Genomic DNA, 21,759 nt, shown 5'->3' on the forward strand with positions numbered 1-21,759 from the left:
TTTAGTGAGGGTACAGAATGGAGAAGGGATAAAAGCTGAATTCGTGCTACAATCTTTGCCTCTCTTGGTTACATCCCTGAGGTGTGCCAAGTGTGGCCCACATGCATATGCACAGTTGAAAATGAGAAGCTGACATTCACAAATGACATTGAAATAAATTCTAGTCCAACTTCTGGTTTGTTGCGATTCCTCTGGATCCTGTTGGAGGAAAAATATCCCAACTTCACAAGATGTGGCTTTAACCTAACTCCTGTCAGTCTGAAGCTTCTCATATTTAGGTCATCAAACCAAAGTTCAGATCTACCATAACTGGTTCCATCGCCACCAGGTCAAAAGTACAGCTTTTTGGTGCAGTACATTCATTAATGTTTCCATCATGTATGTTTTCAGATGCAGTCCATCCTGCAGGCCTCTGGTCTCAGTGTTTCCCTTCAGACTCCCAGTGGGCTCACAGCTTCAGGATGACCAGAGACCTTCACCTTTCTGGAGCAGGAACACTCGGCCAAATGCACTGGTGACACATTCATTTAAAAAAATGTGGCTGTTCTTATACCATTGATGTGCAAGAACCGTCTGTATTTTACCGTTTTGAATAAACAAACTGTTTGATTATGAAATCTGTGTTCCTTCTAATCTGTGAAGTTCTAATTTAATCAAATCTCATGTTTTCACGTCCCAGAGACAATAAAATGATTGTTTGTTTGTGGCTTAAAATAAACTAAACAATCTTAATAGAACAAAGCTACAAAAATTGAATGTCACCAATTCTGTTCATTACTTTTATGGACAGAATTTCTAGGCGCAGCCGAGGTGTTGAGGGGATCCGTTTTGGTGGCCTTAGGATCGCATCTCTGCTTTTTGCGGATGATGTGGTCCTGTTGGCTTCATCGGAACGTGATCTGCAGCTCTCACTGGAGCGGTTCGCAGCCGAGTGTGAAGCGGCCAGGATGAGGCTCAGTGCCTCCAAATCCGAGGCCATGGTCTTGAGCCGGAAAAGGGTAGAGTGCCTTCTCCGGGTCAGGGGGGTCGTCCTGCCTCAAGTGGAGGAGTTTAAGTATCTGGGGATCTTGTTCAGGAATGAGGGAAGAAGGGAGCGGGAGATCGACAGGCGGATTGGGGCAGCGTCTACTGTGAAGCGGGCGCTGTACCGGTCCGTCATGGTGAAGAGAGAGCTGAGCCAAAAAGAGAAGCTATCGATTTACCGGTCGATCTACGTTCCCACCCTCATCTATGGTCATGAGCTTTGGTTCATGACCGAAAGAACGAGATCACGGGTACAAGCGGCCGAAATGGGTTTCCTCCGCAGGGTGGCTGGGCTCTCCCTTAGAGATAGGGTGAGAAGCTCGGTCATCCGGGAGGGACTCAGAGTAGAGCCGCTGCTCCTCCACGTCGAGAGGAGCCAGTTGAGGTGGCTCGGGCATCTGGTAAGGATGCCTCCTGGACGCCTCCCTGGTGAGGTGTTCCAGGCACGTCCCACCGGGAGGAGGCCTCGGGGAAGACCCAGGACACGCTGGAGGGATTACGTCTCTCGGCTGGCCTGGGAACGCCTTGGGATTCCCCCGGAGGAGCTGGAAGAAGTGGCTGGGGAGAGGGAAGTCTGGGCCTCCCTTCTGAAGCTGCTGCCCCCGCGACCCGACCCCGGATAAGCGGAAGAAAATGGATGGATGGATGGATGGATGGGTAAATAAAAAAGGGATATATGAGAAATTGATTAATGAAACTTCAATTGATTAATGAAACTATTTCAGGGAAATAGAAAATCGGGTTAATGGAAAAAGGATATCAAAAATGGTTAAATTAAAAAATAGATTAATGAAAAATGGGTAAATAGATAAAGGGATAAATGAAAAATGGACAAATGAAAAATAGATTAATGAAAAATAGATAAATGAAAAAGAAATAGAGAAATTGATAATCTGAAAAATAAATAAATGAAAAAATTCGGTTAATAAAAAAGGGAAATTGAAAAGTGGTTATTTTAAAAATAAATTAATGAAAAATGGGTAAATGGATAAAGGGATAAATAAAAAATAGATACATGAAAAAGAGAAATTGGGAAATTGATTATATGAAAAATAAAGAAATGAAAAATTGGGTTAATAAAAAAGCTAAATTAAAAAATGGTTAAATGAAAAATAGATTAATGAAAAGTGGGTAAATGAAAAATAGATAAATGAAAAAAGGGAAATTAAGAAATTAATAATATGAAAAATAAATAAATGAAAAATTGGGTTAATGAAAAAATAAATAATTTGTTAAATAAATAATTTAACAAATTATTTATTTATTTCACTCATTTTCTTCATTTTTTGATTTATTTTACTCATTTTTTATTTATTTTACCCATTTATTTATTTATTTAATTTTGGCTGAAATGGCTCTCCATAGGCATTTGTAAGAACGAACCAGTAGGTTATCCTTTCTCTCTTTTACCTCTCTCTGTCTATCCTTCTATCTTTTTAGATATAGGTTTTAGCATAAACTGAACATGAGAATTCGTTCACCACAAGTATTGCCACATGAGACGAAAATAAAATTATGCTTTTCTTTTCATATGCTGCCACCCCTGAAAAAATCCATGCTCCCCTCTTGCCCCCCATAAATATTTTTATAGATCCGCCCCTGGATACTAGATATAATTTATGTTGTGACTATTACTGTTGTTGTGCCTTCTCATATGCATTTTGCTGTATGGTTTTATCATTTTCTTTTTCTAGATATTAAGATGAGTTTGCTTGAGGATGAATCGCCAGCATCAGTCTCTCTCGCTCCCTCACTCCTCCGTCGCTTCTTCCAAGATTCAAGCTCCAAAAACGGCTCTGTAAGCATTAATATCTCTGAAACTCCACATCTCTGTAATAGAGGCATGTTGATACAGTTGTATAAAAATGTATTCCTTTGTTCCATTTTTCATTGTTGCTTTCATTATTATGTATTTTTGTCTATGATCCAGAGACCGACACTGGCTGTCTTACTTGGAGACTCAAGCTTGTCCAACGCATGAGGAGCACGTTGATGTCCCCGGCCAAACTTCACAGACAGCCCAACAACCCGAAGACAACCCTTTGAGGGAGTGCAGAGAGACCCTGTCTTTTATTAGACATTCAGCAGAAACGTAAGAAATTATGGCACTGAATACCAGGTTGGCCTGTTCTGTCTACCAGCCGTCTACCTGTGTTAAGATTTACTGTCTTATTACCTGAACTGCATGCGTTACTTTCTCCGCCTTGTACTTTGAACAATTCCATATATATTGTATTGAAGAAAAATGTGTTAAGCATACTGTGTTTTGTATTACACAGCTGATATATGTTCAACCTTTTTATAAGCTATATTTGAATGAATGCGACATGTGAAACATGAAAGTGTATGTTATTCATTGTAATCAATAATCAAAACTATTTAGCGTAATAATAATTTGGTGTAAAATACAGCTTTCTTCAAACTCCAAACATACATTGAAAAAATTGAATCAGTTCCAATTTCTGAAAAAATTAAACAACTCTCCCAGTGCTCTGATCTCATACTACATAATACATTTTTCAGTTTATTTCACTTTAAATTCCAGACTATTTTAAAGATAACACATTTATCAAAGGGATGCACATTAGTAATTTACGCTGAAGCAGTTATTTATTCAACCAGTGGCTAGTATGTTTCAATATTTAATGCACTGCAGAAAGTGATGAAGACAGAAAGAGGCTTTTTATTAGGCTTAATGGTTGACTTCATGTGTGATTTATGATGCATAGTTTCATGCAGTGCTTTTTTTCCCCGATCAAACTATTCAGAGCAGCTTTTTGGCAACAACCCAATTCTTGGAAATGCAGATGATGCACATTTAGTGCTTAGTAGCATTTCAAAGCTCATTCCAAATTTGGTAGTAAATTTGGATGGATCCATGTCCTGAAGTCTCCGATAAAACCACATCATGTCGGACAAAACATCTGTAGTGAGGTTCATGTCTGAAACCAACCTTGGAAAGCTGCAGAATGAAATGATAAATGGAAAAATGCTTTTAAAGATACAAATATGGACAATATCCAAAGTGTCGGAGAACAGAAGATTGTTAGCTGAACAATTCATCCCTCCTCATTTCATTGCAACAACCATCGACACTCTGCTGTCTGAGTGCCAGCTGGTTTGTCTGATGACTAATTTCCAATCTCAGCTGAAAGCTTTGGCATCCACATGTCAATACAAATGAAAATTGATGTCATTCTTTGTAACAACGCGCTGTGTGAAGGTGAAAATTGAATTTGTCACCTGCTTTCCTTTTCACTTCAAATATTTCCCTACACTGATTCACATGGAAGTATTTCCTACAAACTCAGTTCAGTTTATTTTTACTGTAGATTTTGCTTTTCTCAAACTAAAGCCATCTTAACATACTTTGCGAAACAAAAAGGTTGAATTCATAACTATTTTTCCTGAATATTACAGCATAAGTTGGCATTTGCAACGACAGAAAAACAGAACCACGGTGTCAGGAGTACTTTCGAGAAAAAAAGGGGGGAAAAATAGAGTTTAGAGCAACAACAGTCTTGCCAAATACTTTGTCCTGGAAAGAGACGCAGTGAAGGACACAAGCACTGAGTCAGGGGTGCTTTCTATTAAAGACACAGAAAAATTACTCAAAATAAATTGTGGCAATATCAGTGGTTCATTTAAAAAAAATTCTTTACAAAACAATCTTATATAAGGAGAATCCCACTTGGAGAAAAGATTAAGAAATTAGAATGAACCAAGTAAGTATTTTTTGCATTTTTATTTTTACTAAAATAGTACAATTATAAAGGGTTAAACTGCATAACATTTTTGGCTGACCTGAACAGTAGCTGCGTGCTCAACAGTTATTGAATCTATGTAAAACTTAGGTTTCCCTTCCTGACTGGAAGTTGTAGTCTAGTTTACTGAAATGCACCTGTACATTTACTTCAAGCGCTAGTTTTGCTTTCTAAAGTGAATGTATATAATCTTGGTGCTGTATAAATTACAAGAAGTTAAAATTAGCTACTTATCGCACACAGCAGCTGTGATGTTTACATTTGTTTTAATGACTTCAGTTGCACTTGAGACTTGTTATAATACCGGTTTTGGTCTCTCCACAAACAAACGCCTCAACAGAACCACAGAAATGTTGTTTCCTTGCTAGTTGTGCACTAACTACTTCAGTTAGTGTTTTGGTCATAAATGTATTGCAGTCAGATTTCAATTAGCTCCCAGTTGTAAAACTAAATATAGTTTATTAGGGCGTTTTCTAGTAGAGACCTTTAAAAGTCAGCAGTAGGAAGTTTAATTAAAGGTCACATTAATCTAATTCTGTTTTGCAGTGCATGATTCCTGAAAATGGATTTTAAAGCATGGGACCAAATCAAAGGTAGGAAAAAGTAAATGTGTGCAAAAATGTATTTATTTTAGGAGAAAATAGTCTCCAGAATAAATAAATCACATAAAGAGTAAGTAATATCTTTATGTTTGGTGCAAACTGGGACATTTTTGTATACATATTTTAAATTTGTTTTGGCCTAAAACCATCTTAGTGCTGCCCTCTTTAGGTTGCACACCGCTACTGCGATCAAATTTTCCTATTGGTTACAACGGAAATTACAGCTTGGTTTATTTCAGCAACACAACAGCTTTTTAATCTTGATTTAAAAGGAATTCAGTGTTTCAGTTATTTTGCAGTTTTCTTAAAGTTTGTTCCAGGATTGTTGTTCATAGAAGCTGGATGCTGCCTCTCCATGTTTGGTTCTGGTTGGGATGCTGGACAGAACCAGAACCAGAAGACCTGGGAGGTCTGGAAGGTTGATACAAATACAGACCTGTAATGTGTTTTGGTCCTAAGCCGTTCATTAATTCATAAACTAACATCAGTATTTTAAAGTCCATTCTCTGAGCTACAGGGATGTAAAGACTGTAAAGACTTTAGAATTGCGGTGACGTGCTCTAGCTGGTTCCTGGTTTTAGTCAGAGCGCCAGCAGCAGCGTTCTGGATCAGCTGCAGCTCTCTGATTTTTTTAGGCAGACCTGGGAACACACTGTTGCAGTAATCAATGCGACCACAGATAAATGCATGGATTAGTTTCTCTAGATCTTGCTAAAACGTTAGCCCTTTAATCCTGGAAAAGTTCTTCAGAAGGCCGACTTTGTAGCTGTCTTTATATGACTCTGAAGGTTCAGGTCAGAGTTCATCACCACGCCCAGATTTTGGGCCTGATCTCTAGTTTCCAGTTGTAATAACTGAAGCTTTGTGCTGACTCTGGATCATTCCTCTTTCTCCCATCCTTACCACAGCCAGGTTTAACCGCCTTCGCTCATCTGCTCATTTGGCCACGCCCCTCAGTGTGTCCTGGCTCCACCCACTTTGGTGCAATTTTTCAAAAACTGTTTAAGAGCTGGACCTTGCTTTCACAGGGAGATTAGTTACACTTCAGATAAAACCTGACTGACAACATGATATAGTGTAATGGAAAAAAAAAATCAATGAGAAAGTACTGAAAAAAGCTACCAGCTGAACATCAGCCTGGTTAAAGTGAAAAATATCTGTCTCACTTTAACCAAAACAAAAAAAACAACTAAAACTTTGGGGAAAATACAATGTTGACCGACACAATAAAAATAGCTTGAATGGCCTGTAGTTGTACAGTACTTCATCTAATCCAGATGACAACAAAAGAAGGTGAGTGTCCAATTTGATCTGGTACAAAATAATACAGTCACAGTTCCTGGCCATTGTCTGACCTCTAAACATGCCAGTCAATGCTCAGCTTTGATCTCAGTCCTCCGGTTTTGTAACAGTTTTTCAAGAGCAATGGGCCAAACTATGGAGACACACTTCTGACCCAAATCATATGGATTAAAATCCAGTTTTAAACTAACTCATATCTTCAATCTCCTTTTTTCAGTACTGATAAAGTAAACCTTACAATATTTCCTGATCATTTTGCATCATGAGTTCCAGATAAGCTTCAGTACACCGTGTTTTCTTCTGCTCCATGAAAGAAGAGCCCATGCAGTCCCGGGCCAGGGGTCACAGCAGGAGCAGCTATCTTTTCACCGCACTTGGCGGAGGATTTTACTGCCCTCGAAGGACACCGGAATGTCCGTGGCTTAGTTTTCTGTAGCTGGCTTGATATTTTACTGCACCACCATGAACGTCATATCTGTGTCTCCCTGTTTGGCAGCTGCACCTCGTGGCAACAAGCGACTGCGTGGCTGCTGGGAGGAGCAGGAGGAGGAGGAGAGGGAAAGGTGAACAACATGAAGGAAAATGTTTCAAATAGACAGACGAGCAGAGACGAAGCAGACTGGAGAAAATCTCCAGGAGCGACGTCAGGTAAGTAAGGAAATCCATTTCATTCTGAGATCAGGAAAACAATTGTGAAGCAGAACTAGGAGTCTTTTTCAAAAGCTCTCATCACTTCCTTGGGTTGAAATAGATCAGAGTAAATCAGAGTTTATTTAGGCTTTAAGCTATATGAAATGATATCCTTTTAGAGGGAGAAGGGCAGTCAAATAGAAAAACTTAGCAAAAATAATAACTACAGAAGTAAAGTTGTCTTTTACAAATCGTGATGTTTGCGAAAACTTGAGTTTTAAGTCTAATCCGTAAAAAGATTTGAATCAAAGGAGCAGAACTGTTTTAAACTTTTAAAGAAATAATAATCCAACATTCACATTTATAACAGTAAAACTGCTCAGCAATAACAACAATAAATAAATATGTGGCTTTCTAATTTTTGCACTGAGCTTTTGTGGGGAAAAGTATATCAAGTAATAACTTTATTAAAGAAGCAAAGGTTTAAGAATTACTAGGAAATTGTATAAAAAGTATAGATTTGGCATTTACAGGATTACTTTTGTTCAGATTAATTTATTCTGATACTTTGATTCACCTTTAAAAGGACAGCCAAAAAATATACTTAAACATTTATTTAAAAAAAAAATATATATATATATATATATATATATATAAAAAGAAAAAGTTGAACCAACTTAATTGAATTGCTTCTATGGGTAACAAGCAGTTCAATTAAGTTTATCCAACTTAATTTATTAAGTTTAACCAATTCAATATATTCTAATCATCCAACTCAATTTGTAAATTTTTTAAACAAATTTATTAAGCATGTTTAAGATAACAGATTTAAGTGAGTCTTACTCAAATCATTTAGTTTACTTCATAAAAATTGTAAATGGACTGAACTTACACAGCACTTTTCCAGTCACTTTGACTACTCAGAGCACTTCACAGAGTCACATTCACACACCAATATCCATATCGATATGTGGCAGGAGGAAGCTGGAATTGAACCTAGAACCTTCCGATCACAAGACGACTGCTCTACCCACAGAGCCACAGTTGCTTACTGGGGAATCTGTCCCTGGTTAGCTTGAGTCATGGTCAGACGTGGGATACAAATATTGAACTTAATTATTTCAAGTAAAGTCAAAGTAAAAAGGTCCTTTAAGGAAAAGATTTGTAACTTTTAAATTAGAGTATATTTAGAGGACACTGTAAAAAGACTACTTAAAAGTTTGAGTTGACTTTCTGTAGAATTAAGACAGAGAGATTTTAAATGTTTATTAGAAGAATGTAAATGATTTGAGTAAGACGGACTTAAATCTGTTATCTTAAACATACTTAATAAATTTGTTAAATAAAATTAACAAATTGAGTTGGATGATTAGAATATATTGATTTGGTTAAACTTAATAAATTAAGTTGGATAAACTTAATTGAATTGCTTGTTACCTATGGAAGCAATTCAATTAAATTGGTTCAACTATTTAGTGTAAGTTTTGAGTTAAATGAACACAAAAAAGTAAGTTGGTATAGCAAAAGCAAAAGAATTAAGTTAAATTAATGTAAATAAGTCCATAAGATGAACTTCAGCCCAAAAAACACTTTTGGTTCACAACAGTTCACAAAAATGGCATTGTCTCATAGTGCAAAGGTATTAATAAAAGGTTTATTTATACTTCCAGAGGTCTTTGGAATATTTCATCAGAAATAAAACTGTGGTGCTTCCAGACTAAATGGTTACATTTTCTTTTAATTTGACAATCTATTTTTAAATTGCTCAACTTCACTGAGCTATAAGTCTGTTAGAATAATAATAAACTCCACACGTTCACATTTCTACTGGCATGAGCCACAAACTTTTGACAAAAACGAATAACTTTCTGATCCCACTATTTGCTGCTTTGACTCTGAGCTTTACAGATGTTACTTTCTTGAGATTTTAGTTTCATACTCATTTTACACATTGACTTGTATTTTCAATTTTGATGCATGCATTAAGAAAAGGACCTTTGCATTTCATTATATTTGAACTCCAGGGAACAGGAAGTCATGACTGACAGAAAGTCCTACCCTGAAAAAAAGAGAACGGAGCTGCAACTTAAAAAAAATTGTTAATTTGTGACACGTAATCAAATTAAGTTTGTCAAGCTTACTTTATTTAGGTTTGTTTAACTTTAACATGACAACTTAAACTTAACATATTTACTTGGATATGCTTAATTTGATTACTTGTAATAAATTAACAAAATCTTTTTAAAAGTTGGATCACCTGTTTTCTTTTCTCATTAAACACTTGGATTCATTTAAGAAAGTAAAGTAAAAATGGTGATATTTTATGATTTGGGATGTTTTTCTTTTCACTGCTAAGCTAAAGGTTGGATTTATCTAAATTTTTCATTGTGAAATTTTCCTACTGCAATTAAGGATTTCTCTAGAATATACATAGTATTTTAGATGTTCGTTTCCAATGTTTGGCCTTATTTTTACTGAAAATAAACTGATTGAACTGCATTTCCCAGCATTCAGAGCAACACTTCTACTTAATTACTTAATTAGTCTCTGAGTTATTCCTCATTATTTCACTTTATTTTATTCTCAGCATTCATTAATTAGTTGAGTTGATCCTTTGCTTATTGCTCATTCTCACCTTTTTGGCTCAGTAGTTTAGTTGCATGTTTATAACTACATGTTGGTAGTTATAAACTACCAACGTGCATTATATAAGTTATATTTTGACTGTAAGATTAAAGTATTGTATTAATAAATTCTCAAACTTTGGAGAGATGTTAGTGTTTATGCAGTGTTTGGAGAATGTGTTTGGCTAATTATTCCTGATGATCAGGACTTTAACTTTACTAATAATTTTGTTAATAATTCATCACTAATCATTATTATTAACAGTTACATAAGCCAAACATTGTTGGGAAACCAGGGGAAACAACCTGCAACTTTACAGTCAGAAACTCAAGCTGCATTTCAATAACAAAGATCATTTTCTGTAAGCAATAAGATACTGTGCTTAGGTCCTTCTTGATATTTCAAAGGCGGTCACTAATTGCAGGAAAATGTGGTACTGACAGCATCGGTCAGATTAGCTGGGATAATTGTTGGAGCTGTGAAAGGCGATCGGCTTTCACAGCTCAGACTCTTGTTAGGTTCCAGTCAAATACAGCTGTCGGGTATCGAGGCAAAACTTTTCTTTTGTGCGTCACAGTGGAGTTGGTCTGATTCCTGAAAAGTCAAACACTCTAATTTTAGCCATCTCAGATGACCTGTGAAACAATAACATGGATGATATGGAATGGAGTTAAGGAGTTTTCCAAACCAGTTTCAGATTCAGATGCTCTATTTTTTGATCAACTTATTTCTCTCATACTGTCACGACATAGTGACAGATTTAATAAGTATGGATTTTATTTTGCAGCTTTAATCTTGAGAAATATTGAAAAATATGCATCACTTATTTTTCATTTCATTTGATGTGTTGGCACATCACATAAATCCCAATAAAATATGTTGTCGCTTTCCTATAATTATGGTCCAAGTCAAAAATCAGGTTTGGCAAGAAGTGACAAAAACCATTATTTTAGGAAGGTGACAACACTGAGAGGATGGAGGGGCGTTCTCATACTAACTTTGTGTAGCTGCAAAGAGAAAACCTGTTTACCTGCAGAAACAGAGCAAACATGAGTGTTTCTGTCCTGAAAAGTTGCTGCTGTCGGTGTTGACAGTCAGACTTCTAACTGCAGTCCTGTTCTGCTCATCAAGCTGTAAACAGAGTGACACCGAGCTCCTGGCACCGGCTGCTGTCTTGTGAGTCTTGGAGGAATTAAAGTGAGTGACAAAAAATCCGACGTGTTGTCAGGAGGACTGAGTCTTCCTCGCTGCTGATTTACAGTAGAGGAGAGGCAGCTGGGCCGGCTGGGGCGTGAAGACCAAGATCCGTTTCCAGGAGAGGGAGGAGGACAAACCTTTCCAGGGAATGCACAACGCTCCTTCACGTTATCGTCTATAAAAAGCAAAACTGCTCCGCACCTCAAAAAAACAAAAAAAAAACAAAACAAAAATATTTAAAACACTCTACTATGCACCAAAGCAGTTTATTAAAAGTAAAACTGTTAAGCTGCCAGAAAGGCACATAAAAGTATGCAGGGGAAGTGAAGGAGGTGACGAAAAGCAGAAGAGAAACAACATGGTGAAAGAAGCCTCCGCTCTGACCGGCATGTGTGCTATTTGTGGAAGAGGGACGGAGGAAGGCTTTCACTGCATGAAGATACATTAGAAGCTCTGGCAGGTGGAACAGTGATGGACCAGAGAGCGCTATCAATCAATATGCTCTGTCTGGGGAGACAGTCACATTCAGTTCAGTTTAATTCAACAGGATGCAACTAAACTGAATGGAAAATGTTTAGTGTGAATTAAGAAAATGAAAGCTTAAATATGCACAGGATAAGAATAAATGAGAAAAAAGACAAATTTACAAAAAAAAGTAAATATGACAATCTTACAATAAATCTTGTAATAAATTACATGTTAGATACAATAACATAAGTTCTTATAAGTCGCCTCAGACATTTATTCATGACATATGAGTGGTAAGATTGACATCAGGCTGCAACATGTCTGTTCTAGGAGATCAATGTTTGAGTTTCCAGTCAGAAAAACAAAGGCATTTCCCATGAAGTCACTGAGAGAGTCAGATATTACCAAGCAGATCTACAGAAATAAAAGATTCATCAGCTGTTTGAAGGCTTGTATCTCATCAAAACAGCAGCTCATCTAACACTAAGATATTTAGTCATGAATATGCTTTTCTGGAATCAAATGCACAAACTTTTAAATAAATATGTTCTGAACTGACTGTTAGTTGTTGGGATCACAACAATCCTATTATTGCAGTAATTCTCTAAATTTCCCATCTAGAACCTTCTGAATTCGGACGTTTTTGAAGGGGATTTGGGATTTCAACGTCATTTAATCAGACAAACTTACCAGAACACGTGAAGATTTCTTTTTGTTTTTTCAGCTATTATTCAAGTTCTGGCAGAAAAGGAACAAAGTGGGACAAAGTTCTGGGTGTGAACAGTCGAGCTATGGGAAAAAATGATGATGATTCTTGGAGAGGTAAAGATTTTCTGTCTCAAAGTTAGTCTTGCAGTTTATTTTTTATAAGTTTGTTTTTGAGGTACACTTTGAACTATTTATGATATAATTCAGATTTAAATGGACATCTTAGCTGCAAAACCCCATGTGAACAAAGATGATTCAAGTGATTCAGAATTATTTGCTATAATTTATGCTACAAAACACTAAATGAGCTTAACTGTATGCCCTAAAGACGCAGTAACTCTTTCCAATGTATTTAATGTAAAAAAAAAAAGACTTTTCTGTCTTCTTGTAGGAATGAGGAAGTTTAAATCAGACTCAAAGTCAGGAAGCTCCAAGAAGACCCAACAACCCATCCTGGATGTCTCCAAATCGGTAAAATAAAGTTTGTTCAATCTGAAATCAAAAGTCAGAAATGCTGTAAGACGGAGAGGAGGGGTCTTTCATAGTTCTTCAGAACTTCTAACTATTATAGCTTTATTTTCTTCTTTAAAACTAAATATATCCCCAGAATGTCTCATTTTCTAAGTAACTGATGGATTAGTTTAACTGATTTTTAAAGGAAAGTATTTGAATTCTGGCAACATAAGAAATGTACGTCTCAGCAGCTGGATTCTTGTTTTCATAACGGTCACTAACTTTTCTTAAACTGCAACAAACTGAATAAAGGTTATAAACTGCTTAATTTGGGTTAAGTTTTGTTCTTTGATGACTTTTAATAGATTTCCTTCTTGCTGCATTTGACCAGCAGTCTAAAGACACCTCAGTCCAACTTGAATCAGCGTCTTTCCATGACAACAGTCCCATTGCTGCAGACGATGGACCAATGGAAACTCAGCAAAGAGAGACCAGACAGAACGATGACGACGGAAACCTGGACTATCACATCGGCCTCGTGTTGGAAGACAGATGTACGCAGCACTGATTTTCACCTTTCAAACATTTCTTTTGTATGAGTGTATGAACTTCAAATACAAAGCACACATGCATCCTGTCCATGAACAGCATCATGATTTGGGGTAAAATGCCTCAACATTTCCAGATATACGAGGGAAAACTTGAATTAGAAATAAATGGATGACATCTACATGCATTGGAGAGGAATACAATATATAATAGCTGTTGTAAAGAAACAAACTGAACTCAACAAGAAAAATATCAGCTTGGCACGCACAAGACAGACTGTTAAAATGAAAACTTCAAGAAAACAAAATAAACTAAAAATCTCTCTGGTTGTTCTTACCAGATGAAATTTCTTCCACTCTGGGAGAAGGAGCTTTTGGGAAAGTAGTGGAGTGTATTGACAGATACAGGTAAGCATGCATGCTGATCAGGTCTCAACAGTAATCATCCAAACGCATCTTACTTAGTCGCTCTTTCTTAGACCACAGCAGGAGAAATGAGCTCTTATATATTTCTGTCATTTTGTCTGTGCACACTTTCCACAGAGGTCAGCGTGTGGCTGTAAAAATTGTGAAGAAGTTTGAGAGTTTCTGTAAAGTTGCGAGATCAGAGATCGCCGTGCTTGAGGAGATCAACAGCCTGGACGACGACAACAGATTGTGAGGAACTCGCTTTGACCCAGTTGGTTTATTTTCTGTTTTAGAGTCAAACTAGGCACTGCAGGAAGTGACTTTTAGAGAGCTGAGTCCTTCAGTCGTAAAGGTAGTTTAAGTCCTTGTGGATTCCTCTGTCCTGGTAGCCCCTGTGTGAGGATGTTGGACTGGTTCAAGCATAAATCCCACATCTGCATTGTTCTGGAGCGACTCGGTCCCAGCACCTTCGACTTCCTGCGACAGAACGACTTCGTCCCTTTCAGTGTGGAGCAGATCCGACACGTAGCCTTCCAGATCTTCAGAGCGGTCAGCTGTAAGTTCACATGGTGAATCCTGTAAACTTCTAACCCTGAATATTGGCATGATGATGGTTGTGGATGTGACCTCTGAACAAAGTACTGACTGTTGCTGGTTTCACAAATTGCATTGCTTCATGTAGCATGAATCCAAATTAAAGATGTTGTCAAAATGTAGATTTTTAACCAATATTTGCCTGTGGATAAAACTATAAAACATTAAATCAAATGAAAACTTTAGGCTTTTTTTGATAAATTGTGGCACAGTTGTTTGCACTTGCTTTGAAACAAGAAGGTCTTATGTTTGAATCATGTGGCTGTATTGTTTCTCTGGACAGTCTGGTTTCCTCCCACCGTTCAAAACATCGTCAACTGAAAGCTTTACATTGCCTTTAGTTGTGAGTCTGTGCATTAATAGTTGTTTGCTGTGTGTTGTTTGGTTTTGTTTTGTAGAAGACAACAAATGGATGAAAGGACTCATGTACTGTTTAAGAAATTAAAGGAATGACACTGCAGTAGACCCCTGCCTATTTGTGATTCAGTGTTTGCAGATTCTCTTCTTTGATTATTTTGATGTTTATTGAACACTAAAAATGTCAAACAAAATGACAGTAATACAATAAATGTTCAAGGAGTGGGTAGGAGTATAAAATGATTTAAACCAATCCCTTCTCCAACAACAACAATATAATATCTCAAGAGAATTTATCATATTAATGTAGACTATTTCTAGTCTGAATTGTGTCATGTATGTGCATTGCCTGAATTCCACAGTAAAACCATTCCATAGCTTCACACCACAGACTGAACATAAACACTTCCTGTGATTCTGATCTTACAAGCTTTGAATTTGCATTTTATTCACATATTTTAAAGAAAATGTTTCAAAGGAAATGCAGGATCGAAAGCTAAAGTACTTTAGCACAGTGCTATTTGACATTGTAGCATTGTGCTAAAGTAGGACATTTGCAAACCAGCCAATCCAGGAGCGCCATTTCTTTTTTTTTAGCACTGATTTACTGTATCTCTAAGACCGGAGATTGGGAAGACTGTAGACGTTAGCTTTTCCACATTAAATTGGTGTTTGAACTGTTAAAAGTGTTTTTTAGAGCAGGTCTAAAGCATTTGCAGATGTTAGCTTGCTAATGATAGCTGTTGTCTCTAATCCCCATGAATAACATGGTCATCTGCATGTCAGCTCTTAGTTAAATGTACAAATTTCTTGTCTTTTGAATGAAGTCTCACTTTGCCGCTCTTAAGCAAAACTAGAAAAATTTGTGTTAGGATATATGCACACATTTAATTTTTTTTCTGTTCCACAGTTCTGCACCGTAACAAGCTGACCCACACAGACCTGAAGCCTGAGAACATTCTGTTTGTCAGCTGTGACTGCGACACAGAGTGCAGCCAACAGATGGTAAAGAGTTCCCTAAAAACACCACAACTGTGATATTAATTCAAAGTTTGACCTAAGTGGGACATTTAGGTCTGTGTGTGTGTGTGTGTGTGTGTGTGTGTGTGTGTGTGTGTGTGTGTGTGTGTGTGTGTGTGTGTGTGTGTGTGTGTGTGTGTGTGTGTGTGTGTGTGTGTCACAAGTGTAAGCACACAAAACCAAGGAGTCTAGACATAAAGGTTGTGGATTTTGGCACCGCTACCTTTGACCACCAACATCATGAGACTCTGGTGTCGACGCGGCACTACAGAGCGCCAGAGGTCATACTGGGTATGCTCACAACACAAATCCTTAATTAAAAACTAAATTATTTCAGGTTTGCGTATTTTTAAAAAGATCAAATAATGTGTTTGTGTTCAGATCTGGGTTGGAACCAGTCATGTGACGTGTGGAGTCTGGGCTGCGTTCTCATCGAGTATTACCTCGGACGAACACTTTTCCCTGTAAAGAAGCACAAACACACAAACTCAGGTATACTTCAAAACAGTAGAAAGTTTTATTCAAACATTTATCTGTATTATTTCAGAGTCATGACTGTGGAGAACATCTGGCCATGATGGAGAGGGTCCTGGGACCGATTCCACCCCGTCTTCTGAAACAGACCAGGTCCAGTAGACAACCTGTCCAGTATGACACGGTCATTGTTTTCTGCTGTATTTGAACATTTCATCAACTGACAAAAAATGTTTTAAATGTTCAAAATTTGACTAATCATTTTAGGAGATCTTTTCAGCAATTTTGGGAAATTGCTGGAAGTTTTTGTGCTATTTTATGCAGATGATAATTTTAACAAGATAACAATAATCTAAATATAATAAGGACTGTATTGTCTGTAACTCTTGTTTTCTAACAGTTGCTAAGACCAGCAAACATTATTCTCTTAATGTAGTCATGCTAGCTGATGCACAAAAGCCCTCGCAGTGCATATTTTAACTGATATCTGTCTATTATTGCTGTTGAATTACTACAAGCTACATTTGTGTGACATGCAGGAAGAAGCATTTGAGCTGGAATGATGCGAGTTCCTCTGAAGATGATATTCGGAAACACTGCCAACCTCTGATGGTAAAACAAAGATTTTTTTTTTTTTTACCCCGTCTAACGTAGTTACATACGACACACAGATAGGCAGTTTTTGTAATTGTTCTAGGAAGAAATTTTCAATGAATAGCTTATTAAATGGATAATGTTACAAAACAAAGTAGTTTAAGTAAATAAAACCTTACTCATGTAGCACCTTTCAAGATAAATATCACAGTGTTTCAAAAAACAGAGAGCACAGATTTTATTAGTCTTGCTTTTTTGTTTTCATTTTAACAAAGCAAGTAGAGCTACAAATCCTGGTTTTATTTTGAATATTTATATGTCACTCTGTAGCAGATCTAAGTAAGTAAATCTTCATCGGTGCAGACAGCGATTCTGCATGAAATGAAGTAACAATAAGGTAACACTTGGTGTACGTGCATGATACATTTATTTGCGTATTTCTTGACATGTTGAAAACAATCTGTGACAGTCTGGGTTTACTGGAAATCAGGTGTGACTATCAAAAATAAAGTGAATCTATGATGTAATTCAAACATTTAAACGCTCCCACAGTGAGAGACAACATACTGTAACAAAAGTATGGCTCCATTTCTTTCCTGGATTCAGAACCAATCCTTAAACTAACACAGTAATTGCTTTGTTTAAAAAGATGTGCATGCATCAGCTTTAAATCCAAAAGAATAAAAAATCTTTGTTTATTATTTTTTTTAGCAGTACATGAGAACAAACAGTGAGGATGAGAAGCAGCTGTTTGATCTGCTGGGCTGCATGCTGGAGTACGATGTCAGCAGGCGGATCACTCTGGAAGAAGCGCTGTGGCATCCGTTCTTCTTCCCACTGAGAACACAGCAGCAACCGCAGCAGCAACCGCAGCAGCAACCACAGCAGCCAACCACAGCAGCAACTGGAGCAAAGCTAACGAGAACGCAGTCTTGGTCTACAGTAACAAGAGTGGTGTTACAGAGTGACCCCGGGCGAGAGGCGGGGTCACCCTGGACAGGTCACCAGTCTGTTGCAGGGCAACACAGAGACACACAGGACAAACAACCATGCACACACACTCACACCTAGGGACAATTTGGAGAGGCCAATTAACCTGACAGTCATGTTTTTGGACTGTGGGAGGAAACCGGAGTACCCAGAGAAAACCCACGCATGCACAAGGAGAACCTGCAAACTCCATGCAGAAAGACCGGGGCCGGGAATTGAACCCACAACCTTCTTGCTGCAAGGCAACAGCTCTACCAACTGCGCCACTGTGCAGCCCTGTTTCCATTGTAGTTTTGTGAAATCAACCAATATTGATACAGCCAAAAGACTTAACTCATTTAGTGGCAAAACGTTTTTTTAAAAATCAAAAATCAATCAAAGTTTTAAGATCAGTTTCTTTAGAATATATAATTTCTTATTATTTAGACAGGAAAAATAGCACCGAAAACATGAGTTATAGCAACACAATAGTAACTTAATTATTTCTCTGACATATCAAAACTATGATACAGTTTTTTTTTACTGTCTAAAAATACTATAGTTGACTAGCAATTTTTAGTGAGATCATGCAGTTATATTAGAAGTACTTATATTAATAATAGTAATTTCATGAAATACAGAAAATTATGCAACAGCAGATGCAGGAGATGAGCCAGTCAAAACTAAATGTATTTAAAGTTTTAAACTGCAATGGATGTTTAAGGGAAGCAGTTTGCAGAAAGCGAATTGTGGAGCTGCACCAGTCTGGTTCATCCTTGGAAACAATTTCTAGATGCTCAAAGTTGCTGCTTTCATCTGTTCAAACAATTATATGCAAGTACAGACAAGATGGGAACGTCCATCCAGTCAGGAGGGAGAGAGGTTCTCTCTCCCAGAAATGAACACAGTTTGGTCTGAAATGTGCAAATCGATAGACGTTTATGGCAGGAGGATCTGGTGCACGTCATGAAATAGATGGCATCCTATGGAAAGAACATTATGTAGAATTATTGAAACAACATCACAGGACATCAACCAGGAAGTTAAGGCTCATGTCCAAATGCGTACAAATGGACAATTAACCTAAGCATACAGCCAAAGTGGTTGCAAAGTGGCTTAAAGACAACAGAGTCAATGCTTCAGCCATCACAAACCCCTGATCTCAGTTCTATAGAGATTGACCCAGTCGAATGGATCAGAACTCCAGCAAGCTATTGTTAGAAGCTTGAAGGAAACTCAAAACGTTTGACCTGAGTTATGCAGTACAAAGGCAATGCCACCAAATACTGAGAAAATGCATGAAAACTTCTAATTTTGAAGATATTGATTAATAAAACTGCGGCATCTTCTTTCTCTCATTATTGTGGCATTTAGCAAATAGAAATCATTTTTGTAATTCTAACTGACCAAACACATGAAACGTTTGGTCTGATTTGACTTCAAACAATGAGGGGGAAAAAAAAATGTTTTTGCTTGGTGAATGTAAACATCTGCTTTCAACTGCACATATTGTCCTATTTAAATATGTCTTACTCCGGGAGGGCTTTTATATTGCATAAAATTGTATCAACAAATAAAAAATACCATATTCAATCCTGCAGAACTGATCGGTCCCACAGCGTATTAGTCCTGGGTAAATATCAGCCAGCCGGTTGTAGAAATCCCTGACATCAACCAGTTAAAGTGTTTTGTTGATCCAGACTGCGGGCAGGTGAAGTGCGGGATAATTATCGTGGTTCAAGCAGCTGAGGAAGTTTCCATGAGCGAACGGTTATCCAGGTGGAAAATATTACACGCTCAACTGCAGCCTGGCAGATAAACTGGCGGCCTGTTTTCTCTCTGACAGCGATCAGTTTAGATTACACAGACGTAATAAAGCGGGATGACACAAAGTGGGTCCCAGACTGATGTTTGTGATCAGCTCTGCTTCAGTTCTCTCAGCCCATCATACACTAAGAAAGACCATGCTAATTATAGAAAAATGGAAAGATACAGGTTTTGCTTTTGTTTAAAATAGTCTGATATTTAGTAATATTATTGAGGTAGCTGTGGAAGCTATAGAACAATATTTGTTGGCAAATCCTTCAACCACTGCTTTTTAAAGAAAAGCTAGTAAACATGAATAAAAGCAAGTCCAAGAAGCTGGTTCATTTTAAAGGTACTTGGTAAAGTGTATAGTCTTCATACCCTTTTGAACCTTTTATAAATTAACCAAGTTGCAACAACCACTTGTGGGAGTCTGTGTGTATAATGCACAATTGTGAAATGAAAGGAAAACAATACGTTATTTCCGAAATATGAAAAGTACATTCTGCTTTAATTCAACCCCCTTGATAAGGTAGTTCTACACAGAATACAAGTCGGACTTTCACATTTTATATCTAAAATGTGTAAGCCATGTGTCAGTTGTCTTCAAATTAACAACTTATAAGCTATTTTGTGTTGAATTATCATATAAAATCCTGGCAAAATTCATGTGTCTGACTGTTTATTTTGATTTTTGAACTGTTCTGGTTGCTCTTTGGGTTCACTTTTACAGTTTTAGCTGCAGTCTTAATGAAAACTTATTGTAGTTCTTTGTCTGACGTGAGGAACACACATAAAATATCAAAACTTTCATTCTCTATGCAAAAATATATTATTACTTTATTTTTGTAGTTTGGTGAAAGTGTATTTTAAGTTTCCAATATGAATTTCTCCAAGAACAGTTGACAGTTGGACTTCAAAAAGCGTGCAGAATCAGACTAATCTAAGGGAGATGTTGCTTTCATTAAGGAAATCTGCTTATTCCCCACTACATAATTCAAATAGCATAACATGCTTCTTGCTGCTTTTCAAGGATGGTGTAATTTTAGTGTAAATTCACCTAGATTTTCCATTACCAGGTTTTCAGATTAAGCAAAAGTTGAAATTTCACATGTCTTCAGTTTGTGCAATAATAATAATTAAAGAAGATACACAAGCGATGTGAATTCCTCAGAAAATATTTATTCTAAATCTTGTTCAGAGTTTTTATTCTTTCATGATCCTTGTTTCCACACCCACTCTTTTATGGAATTTCCTCCAGTTGAATGTAGGGAGAGTTTGGGATATGAGGCTAGGAGTTAGTGTGCACAAAGGGAAAATCAGGAGTTCCTCAGTGGGATGGGTCTGAGAACCCTAGGGAATTACCCAGCTCGCCTGTCACAGCCGTTCACAATACTTCCTGCCCTCTACTTCCACTGACCTTTGACCACTCATGTTCCATAAAGAGTGGCTCTTATTAGTCTTCTTCCAAATGTGAGAAGAGTAAAAGTCAACTTATTGCTTGAGCCGTCCAAAAACATTTGTCCAAAAAAGGAGATGAGGGTTTTGAATTCAGTTTTGAAGGTAATAAAATTAGATTAACATATTCCACTTCTAAGTCCAAAATAACAGTATTTATGGTGGTGTGAAAAATTGCATGTTTGTGTTTCAGAACATTAAACCAATTTAAATATTTGCCAGAGACAACATAAGTAAAAACAAAATCCTTTTTTTTTTTAAATGAAGGTGTTTGCTGTTACGGGAGAAAATAATACAAATCTACTTGGTCATCAACTTTCCACACCACAGACTAAAGATTAAATTTAAGTGTTGAAATTTTTAATTCTCATGTGGTCTTTGAGATTTATCAGGACTGAGTTTCTTAGAGGCAATTTTTGTTATCATGAATCAATAGAGACTGTAATAATCCTCAGTGGTGTTCCACAAGGGTGAGTCCATGGAGCTCTGGTTGTTACCCTTTTATACTATGTTTTGTATCCTCAAATGATTAATCATTTGCTGATAATGCAGACATGCATTTCCTCTATCATTCTTTCACCAACTACCATTACTGATGTCAGCTGTTTAACAAATTCCCATTTTTCAACTGCATTAGAACCGAAAACATTACTTTTCTGTCATGTCAACCACATTTTTTTATTTGCTATATTAAAGTGTAAACTAACCCTCTGGGAATGAAATTTCCGTGACCCAAATGGTCAGGTAATTTTTTGTTGA

General features: G+C 37.1%; 1 protein-coding gene across 5 annotated transcripts; it reads left to right on the top strand.

Moving 5' to 3' along the window:
* Positions 1-7,183: 7,183 nt before the first annotated feature.
* Positions 7,184-20,211, top strand: LOC103476265 (dual specificity protein kinase CLK1-like). 5 transcript variants are annotated; one of them, XM_081615657.1, is made up of 13 exons: positions 7,224-7,339; positions 12,336-12,433; positions 12,711-12,790; positions 13,164-13,326; positions 13,662-13,728; positions 13,864-13,977; positions 14,118-14,284; positions 15,590-15,684; positions 15,864-15,990; positions 16,081-16,163; positions 16,247-16,326; positions 16,713-16,785; positions 17,479-20,211. In XM_081615657.1, the coding sequence occupies exons 2-13, from the start codon at positions 12,403-12,405 to the stop codon at positions 17,836-17,838; spliced, it is 1,440 nt and encodes a 479-aa protein (XP_081471783.1). In that variant the 5' UTR covers positions 7,224-7,339; positions 12,336-12,402; the 3' UTR covers positions 17,839-20,211. The 5 variants fall into 5 exon arrangements, with proteins under 5 accessions (XP_081471782.1, XP_081471780.1, XP_081471781.1 ...); XM_081615658.1 differs by having other exon boundaries at positions 13,167-13,326; XM_081615656.1 differs by lacking the exon at positions 12,336-12,433 and having other exon boundaries at positions 7,184-7,339; positions 17,482-20,211.
* Positions 20,212-21,759: the final 1,548 nt, after the last annotated feature.

This window comes from Poecilia reticulata, chromosome 14 (assembly GCF_904066995.2).
Source record: "Poecilia reticulata chromosome 14, P_reticulata-male-v2, whole genome shotgun sequence".
NCBI lineage: Eukaryota > Metazoa > Chordata > Actinopteri > Cyprinodontiformes > Poeciliidae > Poecilia > Poecilia reticulata.

Excerpts from the sequence above, each read along its gene's own strand:
- LOC103476265 (XM_081615654.1), top strand. The coding sequence starts at position 7,264 with ATGAAGGAAAATGTTTCAAATAGACAGACGAGCAGAGACGAAGCAGAC. Across the intron at positions 13,327-13,661 it reads CCTCGTGTTGGAAGACAGAT|ATGAAATTTCTTCCACTCTG; the intron begins GTACGCAGCACT and ends TGTTCTTACCAG. Across the intron at positions 13,978-14,117 it reads CTGGACGACGACAACAGATT|CCCCTGTGTGAGGATGTTGG; the intron begins GTGAGGAACTCG and ends CTGTCCTGGTAG.